Source organism: Gambusia affinis, linkage group LG17, assembly GCF_019740435.1.
Source record: "Gambusia affinis linkage group LG17, SWU_Gaff_1.0, whole genome shotgun sequence".
Classification (NCBI taxonomy): domain Eukaryota; kingdom Metazoa; phylum Chordata; class Actinopteri; order Cyprinodontiformes; family Poeciliidae; genus Gambusia; species Gambusia affinis.
The window spans coordinates 10187115-10206712 of record NC_057884.1 but is presented as its reverse complement, the minus strand read 5'-3'; the positions used below and the strand labels follow the sequence as shown (position 1 = coordinate 10206712).

At 35.7% G+C, this 19598-nt stretch overlaps 4 protein-coding genes across 6 annotated transcripts in view; 1 reads left to right on the top strand and 3 right to left on the bottom strand.

The window, feature by feature from the left end:
- Positions 1 to 6095, bottom strand: part of dym (dymeclin) — a 55869-nt gene extending 49774 nt beyond the window's left edge. The window contains exons 1-6 of one of the 3 annotated variants that reach the window (XM_044096476.1): positions 5991 to 6095; positions 3533 to 3739; positions 1599 to 1651; positions 1393 to 1486; positions 496 to 632; positions 122 to 194 (exon numbers count right to left, since the gene is read on the bottom strand). In XM_044096476.1, the coding sequence (XP_043952411.1) occupies positions 122 to 194; positions 496 to 632; positions 1393 to 1486; positions 1599 to 1651; positions 3533 to 3672 (497 nt within the window). In that variant the 5' untranslated portion in view covers positions 3673 to 3739; positions 5991 to 6095. Of the gene's footprint in view, positions 1 to 121; positions 195 to 495; positions 633 to 1392; positions 1487 to 1598; positions 1652 to 3532; positions 3740 to 5814 lie in introns of all 3 variants that reach the window. The other 2 variants (XM_044096477.1, XM_044096478.1) reach the window with 2 other exon arrangements.
- A 410-nt stretch (positions 6096 to 6505) lies between these two features.
- On the bottom strand, positions 6506 to 9268 carry LOC122819626 (UPF0729 protein C18orf32 homolog). The gene is made up of 3 exons (XM_044096475.1): positions 9121 to 9268; positions 7454 to 7652; positions 6506 to 7358 (listed from the first exon to the last, which is right to left on the bottom strand). The coding sequence occupies exons 2-3, from the start codon at positions 7628 to 7630 to the stop codon at positions 7293 to 7295; spliced, it is 243 nt and encodes an 80-aa protein (XP_043952410.1). The 5' UTR covers positions 7631 to 7652; positions 9121 to 9268; the 3' UTR covers positions 6506 to 7292.
- Positions 9263 to 12709, top strand: rad1 (RAD1 homolog (S. pombe)). Its single transcript, XM_044096474.1, has 7 exons — positions 9263 to 9344; positions 10143 to 10355; positions 10446 to 10554; positions 10668 to 10825; positions 10918 to 11018; positions 11291 to 11389; positions 11888 to 12709. Exons 2-7 carry the CDS (start codon positions 10161 to 10163, stop codon positions 12063 to 12065), a joined length of 840 nt encoding a protein of 279 aa, XP_043952409.1. The 5' UTR covers positions 9263 to 9344; positions 10143 to 10160; the 3' UTR covers positions 12066 to 12709.
- bxdc2 (brix domain containing 2) lies at positions 12627 to 16610 on the bottom strand. Its single transcript, XM_044096473.1, has 10 exons — positions 16307 to 16610; positions 15382 to 15493; positions 15248 to 15291; positions 15111 to 15181; positions 14956 to 15005; positions 14794 to 14867; positions 14581 to 14631; positions 13855 to 13956; positions 13589 to 13717; positions 12627 to 13042 (listed from the first exon to the last, which is right to left on the bottom strand). Exons 1-10 carry the CDS (start codon positions 16553 to 16555, stop codon positions 12797 to 12799), a joined length of 1128 nt encoding a protein of 375 aa, XP_043952408.1. The 5' UTR covers positions 16556 to 16610; the 3' UTR covers positions 12627 to 12796.
- Positions 16611 to 19598: the final 2988 nt, after the last annotated feature.

Genomic DNA, 19598 nt, shown 5'->3' with positions numbered 1-19598 from the left:
TATTTATCTAAAAGGGCTACTTCAGAGCACTAGAGGATATTGTCATTCATTATTATAAAGTATGCAGTACAGACGCATGTTTCTCCGACACTCATATCCTCACATGCTCAGATATACTTACAGCAGGGGCACTTCAACAATCAGGTGAACGAGATTTAACAACAGCTCCTCCAAGAGGTCCTCACTCCCAGCTTCTAAAACAATAATTTTTAATTAAATAACTACTTAGATCAAACCACCATATAAAGCAATGGAGGGAACACATGCACATCTGAGTTTTTATTCAACATAATTCCTGGTGAACACAATTCCCTTAAGAATGTTTAAGTGCAACCGAATGTAAAAAATATTCAGTTATGTTATCAATTCATGAATCAATAAATTTTTTGGATTCACAATCACTGCTTTCCTTAGATTGCTGTAATAATAGAGCTTAAACTAATACTTTTTTAAATTGCTATCTCCCTATTTACGTCTCAGTCTGATGGAGCTCACCTCCACAGGAGCCTGGCGCCCTCTCCTGGAGGGAGAACTGTTGCTGCAGCTCCTCCTCACTCATCTCTCTGATGAAAACCTTCATCAGGCAGCGAATCATGAACAGTGCATTATGCGCCTGCCAGATGAATAATTGACTGTGGCAGAAAGACAAAACAAAATCAAATCAGAATATTCTGCAGTTTATTTTATCCATATATTTATTTAACACTTATGTTTAAGCAAAGAAATTTTGTATCAGGATGAGGTGGTATGTGGGATAAAATGATTAACACAAAGTTTAGTTCAACAAAGCTAATAAGTGAAAACACAGATGTTGCTGTATGTTCACATGAAACATGGACAATGTAAAATGTAAAAGGAGTGGAAAAGAAATTATCCAATAGATCAGGGGACTCCTGGTCCTCGAGGGCCGGTGTCCTGCAACTCTTAGATGTCTCCCTGGTCCAACACACCTGAATCCAACAGCTGAATCACCTTCCAAGTGCAGTCAAGTTCTCCAGAGTCCTGCTAATGACCTCATTATTTGACTCAGGTGTGTTGAAGTAAGGATACATTTAAAGGTTGCAGGAGACCAGCCCTCAAGGACCAGGAGTGCCCACCCCTGCGATAGATAGACTGAAACTATTATAGTCCAAAATTTACATTTGCTTCAAAAAGTGGCAGAATGACAAAGAATAAAAAGCTTAAGCTTCAAGTTACCTTAAGGTTTAAATTACTTAGGCATCAATAATCCACATAAAAATGGTGCTTGGTTAGTAACTGTGGAGTTTTTATACACATAATTAGCATTTCTCTCATAGGAAACAACAACAGTGTTCATATCCCTTGTCATCTTTAATGCAATGAGACAAGTTTGTTTGTTTATTTTTTACTCAGACATGCTCTCATACTCACTCCTGGCATTCTGTAGAAATTTTCAGCTCCTTGGTTCTGCCCAGAAAAACTCTCACAAGAGCACCAAAGTTTCCCGTCCTGGGATTGTTTTGAACTGAAGAAAAAAAACCCAGAAAGATAAAATCCACAAAAATAGATCAAATTCATATAAAGTGCTCATTTTCCCGGCATAAAAAATGCAACTGTGAGGTAAACATCCGACATACTGAGAGTCTTGGCCAGTGGGATGACAGCCTCTTCAAGTAACTTTGAGTCTCCACTGTGAAATTTGAAAACAAAGAAAAAAGAGAGATTTTATTAAAGCTACACTCTGTTAGAGCATAATATTTTACAAAGGTTATATCCTGAACCTTTTTCTTTCTGAAATAAGTAGCTGATTAGTCATATTTTAAAAGATGGTGTTTTGCATTTCCCCGTCTGAGTGTAAAACATTGTTTTGGTTACTCTGTGATGCTGCATATGTAAATCTAAAAGGATTTCATATTTATCTAGCCTATTGCCTTCAAGGAGAAGATGCAGTAGGGCCCACTATGGGAGAAAATTAATTTCTTCAACCATTCACCCAGCCGAATGCTAAGATGCAACAACAACAACAACAAAAAAACTTTACAGGAATCTTAAGGATACCCAAGACTTTTGGAAAATTATTCTCTGTACTGATGAGAGCAAATTTGAACTTTTTGGAAGTTGTTCCAAAAGTTACACTTTACATGAAGAACGTTGTGCCCAAGTCAAACATACGAGTGTCAATGTGAGGGTCCGGGATTGTTTTGCTGTTATAGGACCTAGATGTCATACTCAATGTAAGCCTGCAGTTTAATTTATAAAGAAGAGAGGTGACCAGCTATCAGTTTCTGACCTAAAGCTAAAGCACTCTTGGGTCATGCAGCTCGACTACGATCCAAAGCAAGTCCAATTCTGACCCCACAATTTGGGTGAATAAAAATAATTATTCAAAAAGAATGTGCCAAAGTTTTCCACATAACCCCAGATTTGTTTGTATTGTTTATCTTTACTATAATAAATTACATCATCAGCTGAAAACTGTTATTTACATTTTCCCAGGTTATCTTTGTCTAATTCTTAACATTTGTTTGAGCATTCAAAACATTAGGTGTTACTGAAACATAAAAACCAAATAAATCCGAAAAGTCTTAGACACTGTCTGAATGACAACACTAAGTAAAGTCTAAGTTACAACAAATTCAGGCAACATGCAATTTTCTAAGAATGGCAATTTATTCCTTTAGACATCATTTCACTTTGACTTAATATTCAGGACACTAAGCAACCTAAATGAACTAAATGGATCAAGGTTGACCCATGCAGGATTATCCTAAAAGACTTAAGGAATCTGTTACCAACAGTTTGCCACAACAGATCACAGCTTATTTACCCTCATCCTGTCTCAAGTACATCCTGTGAATTCACCCATACACCTGAAAGAGAACCACTCCACCGAATGGCAAAAAAATCCTAAAAACGGATTAACCTACAACTATGTATATACAAAAACAAAGTTAGCTGGCAAACACAAACAGGAATGCATGTCTCGTTTTGATTAACTTTTAAACAAGGGATCTGCATGTTAACAGTTAACAAAAATCAGAAGCTTATCAGAAACCCAGTTTGATCATTACTCAGTCGAGCTCTGCAAACATTTCGCATCGAAGCTTACAAAACATCCTGGGTACAAATTTGAAGGACTTTGTCAATGTATTCCAAAAGCATGCAAAGGAATGAAATAAATGTTTGTTCCATAGTTAAAACATTGTTAAATTTTTATGCTAAGCCATTATGCAAGTAAAGTTACAAAGTATCTTTGAATAAGTTCCCAAGTTAGAAAGACGTGCTCATGTCACAATGACAAAGATTAACTACTTCCTTTTCTAGATAGGAAAACATTGACACTTAACATTGACTTTATGTTATTCTCACTATCAGCTTACTGGGAAGAAATTAGTGTCAAAATACACATAAATACACAACCTTTTAGTGAATAAAAAAACAACAAACTAGAAATTGTAATAACTGCTCCATTGCTTTTCAGCAGTACGCAAACAGAAATGGCAAAAAGAAAGAAAGAACATTTTCAATACAATTTTTAAAATGCTCAATGTTTCTTTGTTTCTGTTTTTACCTGTTTGTAGGACTGATAAAGGTGAAGGAGATGAGCTGATTCCAAAAGGGGTCGTTTTCAGATATGGACTCTGTGCCCACCAGGGCCTTCAGGCTGGTGTTTTCGGACAAGTCAGTAACATGGCTGGTGTTCGCTCCCATATTTCCTGGCTTCTTTCAGCCACACCTGCCGATCTTCAGTCCTTATTTTCTGGGCATGAGCCAAATCCTATAACAAATGATGATATTAATTTTTGATGTGAAAAGTAGTTAAGACAATGCATCCATTTAGGCCATTTGTACAGACATAATATACAGACCAAAGGTTTTCCCTTCTGATGCCTTACTTAAAACTGCTGTTGTAGCATTAGCTTATTTTTCCAAGACTCGCAGACAAATGTGAATAAATTAGTTGCTAGTATCAAGCTGAACATGCATGCAGTTATAATACAATAAATTATTAAACACGTCCAGAGTTTAAACATGCGCACTGTCTAAATAAGTTCAGTGCTTTAAATACAAGCAAAGTTTTTACCAACCGTTCATAACTTGGCATTACCTGCATCGTATTCTACTGATCAATGTATTTCTCTGGTCAGCGAGACAACAGATAATGAACTGATGTCTCTTCTCTGCTACAAACTGCAGACTCATTCTGCTGAACGTCTTTTCCTCTGTCATACAACTGGTTCTGCAATCCTGCATTGCTCAATATAACTCATAGTGTATAGAAGTTTGATGACTAGAGGAGTGCTATTTGTCAGTTGACTTAAATCCATTTCCTGTTAGTGTTAACTACTAGCTTACAGAATGAGAAGATGCAGTGCTAGGCAACAAAATAAAACTATTTTGATCATTTAATGAGAAACAAAAAACATCAATAAGAATGATAAGGTTAGGCCTTAAAATTCAAAAAGACAAATAGAAAATGTGGGCTAACAGATAGTCCATGGGACCACCATTATTTAAGCATTTTCACAAGATAAAGAACAGACTGCAAACATCAGCATGAACTTGATTTGCTTCATTTTCTGGTGGTACTCAGACATATTAACACTTCAAATTTATGCATCAATATGTTTCTTATTGAGAATGTGTCAATATTAATCTATAAAATTCAACAATTCTGGAAGGAATTTGGTGTATAGTTTGTGATATTTTTTTTTAAATAAAATGCATCAGAATAGAATAGAATAGAATTCAACTTTATTGTCATTGCACTGTCACAAGTACAAGCAACGAAATGTAGTTTGCATCTATCCAGAAGTGCTATACAGGATATAAATATTTATTTACAGGTGTATTATTGTTTAATTAATTAAGATTTATTTGTTCTTTAAATGCATATTGAAACAGAACCTTTGCTAGAACTGAACTTTTAATTTGAAACCATAATGTGATAATTATCAAAAGAATTCTACAAAGCAATCAAAATAGAAAAAATGTTTTTAAATTAGAGCTCCAAGAATAAATCATATCTTACCATCTGATACTAACTGAGCACTTAAATTATATTGCATTGAATTTAGTAATTTAGTAATGGAATATGTGTTTCCATTCAACTCTACAACTGGACTGTAAGAAAACAACATATTAACTTAGTTCATACAATCTGTAAAGTAACTTGGAGGACAGAAATCGCAACACACTAGTATTGTAATTACAACTGTGATTAAAAATTCACTGAACAAGAATACAAAACGAAATTGGACTAGATTTACCTGAATAGCCAGGCCATCACTTTATAAATATCAAAAGCTAAAAATCTATTTATGTACTCACTGCAAATTTCCAAATCTTCTTATTCTCGGTTTACTATTCAAACACGTTAAAGCAGCAGGTCATTTAGTCACAGAAGACACTCAACAGGATAGTGTCTTATCAACCAGGACGTTGAGTTGTCTTTTAATAACACGCCTTTTGCAAACAGGTGCAGTACAGCATACGTACATAGCAGAGTTCAGTCACTGAACACTGCTATGTACAGGCATTGCAAGTAGCTGTGCATGAAGAAATATACTGGCAAACGCGAAGTTTGCAATGTATTCAAGCGTTATTTCTGTTCACACATATGAGTGAGTCTGGTCAATGTTAGCAATTTTCTGGCTTTAACTGAAGGAATTGAGGAGTGCCATAACATCCCGGACGCTAAACGAGGGAAATTGGTGTCAAACAACACTGAGAGAGACACACCGGGGTTAGTTTATGATTGATGAGAACATTTTACAGCTAGTAAGTGAATTATTATTGAGGAAAAAGCTAACGTTCACTGGTTGTTTGCAATCAGCTGACAGCTCAGCTTACCTGTCACAAAAGCTTCTCGCAGTTTCTTTGGTTCCTCTAGGCTTCAGCAGCGTTAATGACCAAGAACTTCCCGGGAAAGAAGCTGTTTTATACCGACTGTTTACCGGGTTTATTTCAAAAGAGGAAAACACTTGAAATTACAAAGTCATTTACACTGCTAGCCTAACTCTACGTACCCTTTTCCTCCATGTTTTCCACGTCGCCACCCATTGCGTAATGACGAAATGTGAGCGATAATCTCTACGTGAGTGACGTCGTCCGTTCGTAAACAGATGCAGGTTTCTGTTCAACGAATATTCTGCTTTTAAGATTTAAGCGTGTCAACTTTTCTTCAATATAACATAAACAAATCAAGTTTTTTAAAACGTTTTTAATTTGTTCTAAACGTAATGCAATGCAAAGTGTATATTTATTTTAAAGCAAACTAAATGATTTTATGACTCTTTCTCTTTCTCTCCTAGATATCCTAGATGTTCACATGCAGCAGAACTTAAAGGCAGTTCTGCAAAATGACTAATTCAAGAGGGAACAATAGAAATGCAATCTCTACATTTTGATTATAAAAAATTAAAACGGATATTTTTCTTTCGTCATGCACTACTTTGGTCTGTCACGTAGATTCCAATAAGATAATTTTAGGTTGCACTTCACACATATTTTCACTAAAAGTAATCAACCAAGTCAGTCATTGCTTTATTTAATTTTTATTTAAACAAATCAAAAAGTACAACTGTACATTTCTTTTTAATAACTATGAACACAAATGGTTACAAACAAAAAACCTTTACAATCTGGTTCTTCTATGCTTTAAACCACTTGTTCAGAAAATATCTTTATCAAAATCTCCTGATTAGGTTTTTTAAAAATAATTTGCATCAAATATTGTCATCAAACTGTAATGCTATTTTTTTTATTGAATGACAAATCAACTTTTATTTATTACAATTAGACTGGACTCATATTTTATTTGTAAGAAAACCATATGATCAAGGTATGTTTAAAGGAATGAGTATCTTCCATATAAATAACTTTATTTTCTTCACACTTTGAAAATGGACAATCGATTACAATCAGTTTAAAAAAAAAAAAGAGGATCCATCTTTAGCCAGTTTTATGAATAGCATCACTACAACAGTCATTTTATTTATATAAACGAATCTATGCTGTGATGTCTTTGCAGCAATTTCTGCAGAAAGATAGAGTAGTTAAAGTGGCAGGTCAGGCTTGAAATAAATATGCATTTATTTGAAAGCTTTCTTTCATCCTTAGTTTCATTAAAGTGCTTTAATCTGTTTCATTCAAACAGTAATAAAAAAAACTGAATACACAATGAAGCTACCTCAGCCAGATGAAAGAAAAACTAAAAACAAGCCTTGAATAGCTTTATAGTCACATTATTTGAAAAAGACTAAATGTTTCCTCCAAATGATACTATAGGAATATTTGTAGTCTTTCTTAATAAGAAGTAGTGGCAGCAGTCAGTCTGTCTTCTTATCAGCTGCTATAGTAGCTCCATTTGCAGTCACCTCACCGTTGCTTTGAGGCTGAAACATAGAAATTTGTTTTTGTAAGTGAGGCAGTTAATAAATATAACACAAGATTAATTTTACACCTTAAAATAGTTCACTAAATGTCTTACCTTGTAAGTCCCGTTGCTATTTTCACTGCCTTTCTGATCAGTGTTTGTGTCTGTTACAGCTTTTTTGTTCCAAAACGCATGAATGAAGGGTGAAATAACAGGATAGATGATGGGTTCCAGGAACCTCTTATAGACCCACAGCAGGACAGGAATCACAATGCAGGGGATGCACACCATGGTTGTGGTTAACACAGGTGAACTAGACAAAGAACCCAAGTAGAAAAGGACAAAAAGTACAAATTACTAACTTGATATTCAATTAAATATTTCACCAATTTAAACTGAGTAAGATTTAGGTAGTACTTTAAATGGACAAGACATGAAAATGTCTTTGAAGGAGAAAAGTAGAAATGTATCAGTTTCTTTCATATAATAGAGAAAAGAATATTATGAATTGGGTTGAAAAGTTAATATCATCTGATGCAATAACACTCCTGATTTTCTGGCATACATTTACTTTGGAGTTGTGCCTCTGCTTTTTAATAGTTTTTACTAATCCAGTTTATACATTTATATAAAACTGACATCCTAATTTCAGGAAAGCAAAACTTTTATTTATTTATTTATTTTTTTTACAAAGATTTCTTAAAGGACGGACATTTCTAAGCCTATAACACAATGACAGATTACAACAATGGGTCATCTTTCATTGTACTGAGAAGATGTCATATATAATATGCATTTTACTCATACAGTGAGCTCCAGTTTGAAGACTACTTAGAAAATCAGTATCTCATCTGTAAAGGCAGACCAAATATCCAACAACTCCTCTGTCAGTGGACAACAAAATGAGACAAGTAAGTTATCTTTCTTTAATCAGCATTTTTCCCTCACTTCCGACATATTAAGACATATTACACGTTTTATGCTAAAAGCCAATTGGATGACATGCCAAAGCTTTACGATATAATCTATGACGTAACCTACATTGGTCAAAATGTACTCAGATTACATGCTACTTGCTTTCACAGAGCTTAAGCACCTTTTTAGAATGCAGTTTTCAGTATATAGTCAAGTATGTACCTGTTAAAGGTCAACGATGAAGGTAAAATTGCAACAAATTTGCTTAGAGACCAGCTCATCCCCTAAATAGGCAGTGGTTAAGCAGATGAGATAATATCTAAGCCATTACAAGTCATTTTTCAAAGTTTTTTGAGAAGTAGTCATTTAGCTTAGGCCCATTTAAAAAGACTTATTGACTATCCTGGTGAAAAAAGTGACGAAATTCCTATTTAAATGCACTACAATTTATTAGGTTAAATTCAATAAAGCGAATTGAGTTCGGCTCAACATAAGATAACACGACTTGGGTCCGTTTGCAAAATTCCTTTTTTTCGTTCACAACAAAAAACTTTAAAGATAACGTATGTAACTGTGCTATGTGTATATATCATATATCATATTTATCATGGGGTTTAATAAGGACTTAAAGTCATAATAATCCGTTTAACGTAGCTCACGCTGGTAAAAAATAATAATAATAAAGTAGCGGAAAAACCTTCATTTTAAACTGTTTATAGTTATTTTAACTGTTTATAGTTATAGAAACGTCGCCGGCCGATGGCTAGGCAACGTTAGCTTCCGGGGTTAACTCTGTGGTTAACGAGAGACATTAAAGGCCAAAGGCTCCCAAAGATTCCCTCCTAATTAAAAGGAAAAACTCTTACCTGTATAAGTCAAATACTAAAACGCAGGTGTTGTCACGTACTGCCGGCGAGGTAAGCGCGAATATCGAATATTGCGACTGAGCGAACTCTCTGGAACGTGATGTTAGAACACCAATCCTACTTCCGTTAGAGGTGGATGACGAAAGCGGAAACTACTTGTCAGCGGGCAAAGTAGGATTTCTTCAAAACATTTGTTGTTGTTTTTTCTGCTGGCTTCTAACATTGTGAGTGACTGATGATTGCTTATAAGTTCTACATGCTTGTATTCTTATGTCATGTACTTTATTTCGGAAAATATAATGCCTAGTAATTAACGTCGCAGCGGTGTTTTGTTTTTGAGTTGCTAAACAGTGACATGTTTTTAATGATTAAGCATATTAGCTAGCAAACGGGAAAATAAAAAAAGCCATAATGTTTATCTGTTGCAGTAAATCATACACATTAATAACCGGCATTTTATGTTGCATTTTGCAGTAATATGTAAATTTAATTCACCTGTTCATTAAGCTAAACATTTTTTTGTTGTTTTTATTAAGATCCCAACATTCCTATGTGGCCTTTTCGCACTTAAATAAAGCAGCATATTTGTACGGTTACACTTTCTCGAGTACAAACTCTTATGACCTTAAAACTATGAACTTCCACCATATTTCTCTATAAATGTTTATTAATTTATTAGAGATATAAGCTTTGATGCATAAATAATGGATATAATCTTGTAATGTCAAAGAATCTGCAGCCTATTTTTCTGTTTGATTGAAAAATTTAAATCAACTGGTCAGATTAAGAAAACCAAAAATTGGAAAAAAAAAAAACAAAAAAACGAATTGGTGCATTTCCACTACAGTTTTTTTTATTGAGGAAATTACGCAGGAAGGAAATGTCCAGGAAACATAAAACTGAAAATAACCTAAAATTATGGTACCAATCACAAAGGCTGACAATATATGAGATCATGTATTATGTACATTCCTATTGCAAGTGTTGACAAAAATCTAAATTTATTTTGTGGGTTTTTTTAGTTTGTTTCCAGCCCCATAATGCCTCTGTCCACGCAATCTCAAAGTCAAGATCAGCAGTATGTTCTGGTAGCCAATTTGGATAACGCTCGCAATCTCTCCAATATCCTGAAAGCCATCACCTGCAGGGACCACGCCATCTTCACAGCAACAGCAAACGGCCTGAAGGTCACAGTGGAGGACTGCAAATGCATGCAAGCCAATGCCTTCATTCAGGTCTTTTTTTTTTTTATCAAGCACTTAGAAAAGCAAGTTTTTCTGTGTTTATATTTGAAATATTCACTCTTTCTTTTTAAATTCTTTCAGGCAGATATCTTTCAAGAGTTCACATTAAAAGAAGATATGGTTATTTTTCAAATTAATCTTACTGTTCTGCTCGACTGCCTGAATATCTTTGGAGGAAGCACAGCAGCAGGTGAGAACTAAAAGAAACATGACTGGAAAATGAAACAAAACTAAATGTATGACCCCAAATCTACACATTTTTTATTTTTATTTTTTTACCTCATGCCTTGTATGATGTTTCAGGAGCATCAACGGCTCTGCGAATGTGCTACATGGGGTATGGTCATCCTCTGACATTGTTCCTGGAGGAGGGTGGTGTAGTGACCGTCTGCAAAATTAACACACAAGAACCAGAAGAACCAATTGATTTTGAGTTCTCCAGCTCCAATGTCACAAACAAGGTTCATCTTGCTTTTGTTCTTCAAAAAACATCATTTCTTGACTCCTCATAGAATATATATGAGTAATTTTTTGTTTCTGTCTCTTTTCATAGGTCATTCTTCAGTCAGAGAGTCTAAAGGAAGCCTTTTCTGAACTGGACATGACCAGCGAGGTGCTGCAGATCACCATGTCCCCCAGCCAGCCGTACTTCAGGTGGGCTGTCTGAAGTTTTTAAAGTGTTCTATGGTTTATGATAGTACAGTAAAAATGAAAAAAAAAACACTTTCCAATAATTCACATTTCGACTGTTGAGGCAAGTAAAGTAATGCAATGCAAAATCTAACACAAATTGATCAAGAATTATACTATAGTAAAGTTTTGTTCCCTGTATTATGTATATTCCCCTATGCAATAACCTCAGTATTGTTTCTCATTGTATTCCCTATTATCTTTAAAAAGGGTTATTTTTCATTTCAACTCTGCAGGTTGTCCACATTTGGAAACTCTGGAAATGCTCATTATGATTACTCCAAGGATTCAGATATGATGGAGCTTTTTCAGTGCAGCACGACACAAACCAACAGGTGAGTGAAGTCATCAGTGGAAACGCTCATTCACCACAGAAAAGCAAGAGGTCATCTAATAGAAAAACTAAGCTAACAGTTAGTCACCTTTGCTTTTTAAAATATTAGACACTGGTCTGAGTAATCGTTTTAACTAGGGCCAAGGAATGCCCAACATTTGGACCAAAAGGATATTTTTGAAGTGAATTGAAGCAGTTGGTGAAACTTGTTTACATAAGTTCAACAATTAAAAATACATTTTTTAATTTTTAATTAAAGCAATTATTGAACAAAGGTCTACAGTTCACCCTTCGGTTTTATCCTGAGTTACATAAGAGGTAGTTCATTGTTTTTACCACCAGATTTCACTTTTCCATAAATTCAACCTTAGGCCATTTTATTTCATTCAGGCGCTTACGAAACTAGAAACTAAATGATCTGCAATCATTTATAGTTTGATTATTCTCACCCTGGATCCGTCAGCGACGTATTACAACTTCTGATTTCCTCCTGTGACAGATACAAGATGTCCTTACTAAAGCCGTCCACCAAAGCCTTGTCTATATCCTGTAAAGTCTCAGTGAGGACCGACAGCAGGGGCCTTCTTTCTCTGCAGTACCTGGTCAGGAATGATGATGGTCAGATCTGCTTTGTAGAATATTTCTGTTGTCCTGATGAAGAGGTAGAGGAGGAGTAACAGCTGATTTGTTGTGGCCCTAAGCTCCTCAAGGTCTGCTGGGATAAATGGCTTTATTTGACCACACAGCCATAAAAGCTTGAGCAGGCAGTAGAAAAGCTATGGGTATCCTTAGTTCTAGTCTTCTTGAAAGCCTGAAAATGTCAACTGTTGGAATTCATATTTCTCATTTTCATAAATAAAATCTCCAGACTTGAATTGAGTAACACAATGTTTAGATTTTAGCGATTAACTTGTTCACACTTGTGTTTTTTGACTCATCATTGTCCACCCAGTCCTGTCATGTATCCGTCTGTAGTTTTGCGAAAGTCAAACTCAAAAGTTCTGGGTTGAGTAAATTCCATTTAAGTTTAATGTCGTAATATGTTAATATTTATGCAGGTATCAAGTATCTGTTCATGATTATTCTTTGTACAGCAAATATTTGACTCATCTGACACACAATGGACCCCAGGTGAAACGAGTACACTGAGGAATAACGTACTTTTTTGTGGTACACATTCAAAGTACACCGGAAAATTCAAATTTTTTTTTATACAAAACAATTTATATCAAGCCTGGTTCATTTAACAGCATGTATTTTTATTAAAAAGGACTGTAAATACTTAAGATGTGTTGTAAAATAAAGATTTGTACATGGCCAATTAGTTTCTGCACATGTCACTGAACACAACACGACATCAAGAAGAAAAAAAAAAGGAGAGAAAAATTAGGATTGTGGCTGAAGCAAATCATCTGCGTCCCCGCTGCATCCGCTCCCTCTTGAAAGGTTTGTGTTTCTTCTTCACCACTTTTGACGTAGGTGGCTCCGTCTGAATGTGAACAGGTTTCTGTTCATCTGGTGTAACAAAGACGTCAGCCGTCACATCGTTGTCGACCTCCTCCTTCGCATCTTCCCTCTTTATTTTCTGAATTTCTTTCACCAGCTGCTTCTCTCGCACTTTGGCTGCGGCTGCCAGGCGGATCTGCTGTCTGTGCTGTGGGTGCACAGGGGGGAAAAAATGCAGGATTACAACAATAGCTACAGTCAGTTTTTCGGGACTTCAGTCCCGAAAAAATGCATGCGCAACATAAAAAGACAGACTTCCTGTTTAAAAGCAGCACTCTGAATATCACACATTTCATTCTGATCTCACTAAAAATTATTTAGCTACTGAGTAGTTCTGCTGTAATAACTTTCCAACCACAAAGTATCAGCTTGACATATTGGTGCTTATTGGCTGTATACAAAAGGGTGGATTTTTTTCTCTCTTGGGTTGAGTTTTTTTCATCAATCATGCTGCTAAAAAATCAATACAGGCTAATCTGTGGTTTCTCTGGTACAGAGTCAGAGAATATTTACTGTCCCTAATAATATCAACCACTTTTGCAATGGCAGCAAAAGTTAGATGAAATGTCTATCATCCACGCTTGAGATATGATTAATATTATTACAAGAGAAAAGCCAAAAAAAAAAATAATTACAAAATATGAAATGTGACTGTCAAACGAAGAAAGAAGCTTGACTAAATATGATTTTTTACCAAGTTTGGAGATCGGAAGTTTGGATTTTCATATAGTGTGGGCCCTCCAAAGCTTCCCTGGAAGATCTTTATGAGGTTTAGAACAAATCGTGGGCCGATCTCCACCAGAGAGGCGTCCTCTTCAATTATCTGAAAGTGGAAAAATAGAGAAATTATTATGAATGTAAATCAAAGCCAGAAAAATACAAACTCTGCCTTGTGTAAAAGTGTCTACTAAAAATGTGCTTTTGCAGTGTAAAACTTGAGGATACATGAAGAAAGATCACCTGGTAGTTTCTAAACCATATTCTGTTGTCTGCGATGGAGAAAGTGTAGACGTGGTCCACAAAAGGCTGACTCTTAGGATGGTAGTGAGGCGTGGAAAATGTCTACAAGAAAACTTAAAGATCATTTCTTTGAAACTGAAAGGGATTCTCCAAACAACAAAAACAAACATTGAAAATACATGCATTGGGTAAAAGCTAAGTGCTTAGCTTTTCAATTATCTAGTAGGTCAGGTTCCACTTGCTAAACATTTTTTCATGACAAAATCTTAAGACTTTTTCATACTTGTGATTTTTTTTTCCTTTCAAAGCTAATTTCTTTTAAAGGGGAAAAAACCAAAACATGTAGTAAATATTGTGACTTGGTCTGCTTTACATATAAAACCTGCAAAAATAATGGAGGACTGATTGACTTAAGAACTAAACAGAATTAAACTGGAAAAAAATGAATAATGAATAAAAATAGATGGATGGAATAAATGAAATTAAGGAATGGACAGATGACTAGATAAATGGGTGAACAGACTTAACAGATTGATGGAAGGAATAAAGTAACTGACAGATGGATAAAATGGGGAAAATTTGCAAACCAATGTACAGAATTAAGTCCGGAAATACATTTTCTTTCTTTCCTACCATTAAAATTTAGTCACACTAAATTCCATCCTGTATTAGACATTTTCACTGTTGGGGGAATTTCTTTTCAAGCTTTAACAACAAAAAACATACCTGGATGAAGAGTTCCTTCAGTAAAGCATACTGGGGCTCTTTGTCAAATTTCTATTAAAAGGAAACAAAGAGGTAGTTTTAGACTTCACCAACCAAAGCTCTACTCATTATTCAGATCATGGAGCACAAAACAAAGGCAAAATGTCTCCATGTTAATGTTATACATTTTTATTTTCATTGGGCAAATCAGCAGGTTTTTTCTGTGACACTCACTGGATCAAACGAGAGCAGGGGTCTGGATCCTTTCAGGCAGTTTCCTGTCATTTTGAGCTCAGCCAACGTATGAACTGGGAGGGAAGCAATAACATTTATCAAGTATCTGCAACACCACAAATATCCTTCGTATCCAAGAGCTGAAGGAGAGAAACAACCTACTGTTCTGAACCAGAAACTTTGCAGAAGGTCCATGCGGACAGTTGGAGATCCTACAAAAAGAAAATAGAATGATTCAGTGTAAAATATGTTTGGTTTCCACACGGAGTGTGGGAGCTTAAACGTTTGAAAAAAGTACCACAGGCAGAAACTCTCACCACATGTAGAGGTCCTGCTTCTTCTTTGCCTCGAAAAAGAGGCACTTGTTGCAATTTTTGATTTCACACACCTGGAAAGCACACAGACATCAGGCTATGCTGTGAGGTGAGAGGAATTCTGCTCTTCACAGACTTACCTCATTAACAACAAACAGCTTGTCCTTCCTGTCCATTTTGGTATCTGGTACAGAAAGTTGTGGAAGTAAATCTTGGCTCATCGTACATTCGGGCGTTACCATCATTAGACAACTCTGAATCCCTCAACACTGACCTGCTTTCGAGTGAGGCATCATGGTCCTCAGGTCTTGCATCAGGTGTCTGGTTCTGAAGTTGATTCCTCTTGAAGAGAAGATAAGAACTCTTTCCTTGTTGGTCCATTTGCCCTGTTTAGGAAAGATTATCCCACAATATCAAACTAGTAGCAGGAAAAGCAGACAGACACAGGGTGCCACTGGCAACTTTAAAATAATGCTCATTGAAAACTAAAAGCTGCATGTCTGTAATTAATCTGACATAGCAACTAATTATTCAGCTAAAGGGAGTTATATTTGTAGATGAAGTCCAGAAGCAGATAATAAAGAACAATATTCTGCAAATTTTAAAAAACAAAAACTAAATACATTAAGCTACATTAATGTATTTAAGGTACATTAATAATATTTGTATTAACAGATACAAATAATTTTTTATCTGTTAAGGTTTTATTCCATCAATAATACATCTATACCCCGTCAAATATCTTTTTTGGAAATCTTAATAGGACATTTTTATAAAGGATTAAACTCACAGAATTTGGCCTGAACAATGTTAAAATTCAGTGTCTTTCCACTGTGGAGAAGTTTAAATCGTGAAAGCAGCTGATGATTTGTGCATTCATATAAAAGTTTCCCAATGTAATCCTATTACCAAATTAATAAAGCATGTCATTGATAACGATTTTATTCACTACCAAAAATCATGGCGAATTAAGAAATCAAAAAAACGCATTTTAAATCGCTTGTTTTTGGTATATCAGTTATTTTTCACAACTTTGTTTAACTAAACACCTTCTGTCCATACGTTCACTTGTTGTTATATATTTGTAAACGCTGAAGTCTTCCATTAGTACCATTAATCACCTTCTGTAACAAATGAAAATGGATTCTACATGAGAGCTGGTGCTAGCTTAATGGCTAATAACAAGGCCAATCACTTACCAAAGAAACCGGTGCTGGGACGGTAACTTCATTTTTTGCCTCCTGCTCGGTTTCTGGCGGAGTTTCGTCTTTATCTACAACAAATTTACCCTTTTTCCCCTTTTTGTCAAAGGCTCTATCTCCTCCACGTTTTCTTTTGGACGCAGCCATGCTTGTACAAGACCTTCTTCTTCTACTACTTTTTCTAAATGGTGGTTGACAAACAACGTAACGGAGCAGTACCGCCACCAACTGGCTTGTCCAAGACATGGGACTGGCAAAAAAAGCAAATATTGCGTGAATCGCCGAGAGTCAGTTCACACTTGCAAGGCATTTAAACCCCAGCGGAGATGGGTCTGTACAAGTCTGCCCTCAGACTTCACATTTAAACAAGCTGACAGTAACAACTTTTAGACTTGATGTTTTGACCTTAGGAGATCATTACAAGGGTGGTTTTGAATTGTAATAGAATGGCTAAATATCTAATTTTAAGCTAATTATAGGGACAAATTGACCCAATAAGTTCTAATAATGGATATACTCTGTTGTCCTATTTTGTGTGTGTTTTGTTCTTTTTTTGCATTTATCTTTTATGTCTCATTAAATTACAAATAGATTTAGGTGCCAAGATCCAAAGTGAATAATATTTGGCATATGTCTAAAGGATAAAAAAAAAAAGATTTCCCATAAAATAAATAAACAAAAAAACAAAGAAACGTTAGATTAATTGAAGCAATCGCCACTTTTGCAGTGATTTTAAAAGTATTCATACCCCTAGATTTTTTTTTAACATTAAAACCTTTAGGGGATTTTAAAGATATAGTTGTTCCGACCTGTCCTTCGGTGGAATGGTGTGAAATCTCATGTTAAACATCCTGGTTCAACTGTACAGTTTGAGTTTCGCTCAAATCAGTTTTGCAAACACCCGCTAGATGTCACTATGAACGCAGACACAGAACGCTGGTTTCATTTACACGGAGTGTGGGACCACATTTTTCTCCCCCTATCTCTCATATTTCTCTCTTTCTCTCTCATTCTCTCTTCGTATATGTTTCACACACACATATGTATATACTTACATATAATCGACTCACCTCTCACTCTGAAAAACATTTTTTAAAAATGTTGACATTAAGAAACATTTCAATTGTGTGAAAAATTGAAACAAAATCAAAGTAGGGGGGCAACGTGTACTTGTATATCATTGCTCTGGATAGTAAAAACACGCTATTTAGGGCATCAATAAAGCCGCTTGTGTTCAAATGTTTGCTGACACTCACAGGGCAGACATAGTGAGACTTTTAAATCAATGTCAAGAGCAGATGGCCATATTATATAACATTATTGCAACTAAGTAGAACTGAAAACGGGAGGGGGAGTGATTTCCTGGGCCATCCCGATAGAGAGCCACCAGTTAGTCTGCCTAAAAGTAGATTACTCACAGATAGCGGGATTATTTAAGATGGTGTATTACATGAATATTTGTGGCTCCTCGTTCACAAATAATATTGGACAGTCCATGGCAAACACAACAAACATTTGAGTATTTATTCACTGAATAAGTGCCTGCATGTGCATGAAGAGGCCTCTCCTTTTAAAATAGGAAGTAAAGTGAATCAGTAGTGGAAAACCAACAGCAGTATTGCAACAAGTGCTCTCCATGTGCATTTGCTTCACGTTTAAGTAGGCAGACCTTGGCTTGGCCAGTCTATACCACACTATGCATGTTTCCAGAAACTTCTATTCCCCTTCATTGAAAGGGTTCTGCAAGAATGCACATGTGTGCATTTGCGTCAGTGCCCGCCCATGAAAATCTGTTGAGGAGTGTTTTTCCAGAGATTGAACACAATAAGCTCTGAGGAAGTTTCATGTGACAGACAATAATCGGATGCAAAGATCCCTGAAGGAATCTGTCTCTACATCTCCTCCCGTGCCCTCCAAAGCAGTGTTGGTGTTTCCTTGGAAACAAAATGCACCTCGACATTGTTTACTTTTGTGTGAGCAAAGTCTATGTCTGAGAGCAGGGTACTTTTGTTCCCAGAAAAAACATGTATCTTCCATTTTGAACTGCCCATCTTTCTGTTTTCATCACACAGAGACTGGAAGAGCTTTTAAAAAATACTCTTCAGTTTACATATTTATGTAAAAGTACAGAAAAGAGAGTCAGTGACAGATTTTCTGCATAAACCTAATATACTGTACTTGGAGACCAAACTATCTTTATAGCTCTCTACAAGAGGAAAGAGGGAAAAGGATAAAAAGTGATTTACAGCACATCATTCGGATGCTCATGGTGCGTTTTACAATATTTGTTCATACTCAGAGTGACCAAAAGTTACTAAGGTAGCGCCAAGCAGGCACCATGTGGTGGCCCCCCTCTACCCCCTGAGGAGACGCGACTATTTTTGTTTCGCAGAGAAAGCCAGGATCTTGCAGCATAAAGACGGCAGCCTGTTCTTCGGTCATAATGGGTATAATTACAGCCAGGCAAATTGTCTTGGTTTACCACAGGGGAGCATTTTAAAGTGTGTTTTCCTTTCTGATACCAACATGGACGCCTGTTCCCTGATAGGATGACAGATAGGGAGCGTGTTTACATTTTATAAAGACTGCAGTGAAATGCCACTCCTTCCCAAACACACATTAAAAAAAATAAAATGCTGGTGTTTATTTTCTTCAAAGTTACCATCATCACTTTCAGCCCGATTCCATATTGTAACATGTATTAGTTACTATCACCGATACCTGTGCAACATGGTCGGCAAGTTGTATTCATTTCCTGGAAGCTCACTCTGAGGTTAACCCAAGACTTTATGTTTTGAGGTTTAAGGATTATGGCGACATTTCCTAGATCACATAGATCACAATCACATTGGCTGCCTAACCAAGCAGTGTAGGATGTCAAGATACCTTAAACTGAACCTTAAACTATGGTTTCATCTTGGAATATGACCCATGGGAAATTGCTCGTTTTATATGGAGAGACATATGTTGATAAGAGTGTAAAGAGATTCCAAGACCAAACATCAGTAAGATTTTATCATAGCAACAATGAAAAAATATAGATATCACAAAAGAGAAAAAAAAACAATGTGCATTTTTACATATCTATAATCGAACAAATGACATGATGATGAGACGTGAATAAACTAACATGGCTGCTCAGCAGTTAGAAGATGAGATAATATATTTGTAATATAAATTTATATTAATAATACTCATATATAAATCTAAATATATAAAGGTCATGTTGATACAACAATCATCACATTGCCTTTTAGTTTTGTTCTGGGGTTGATACACAAATTCTGTA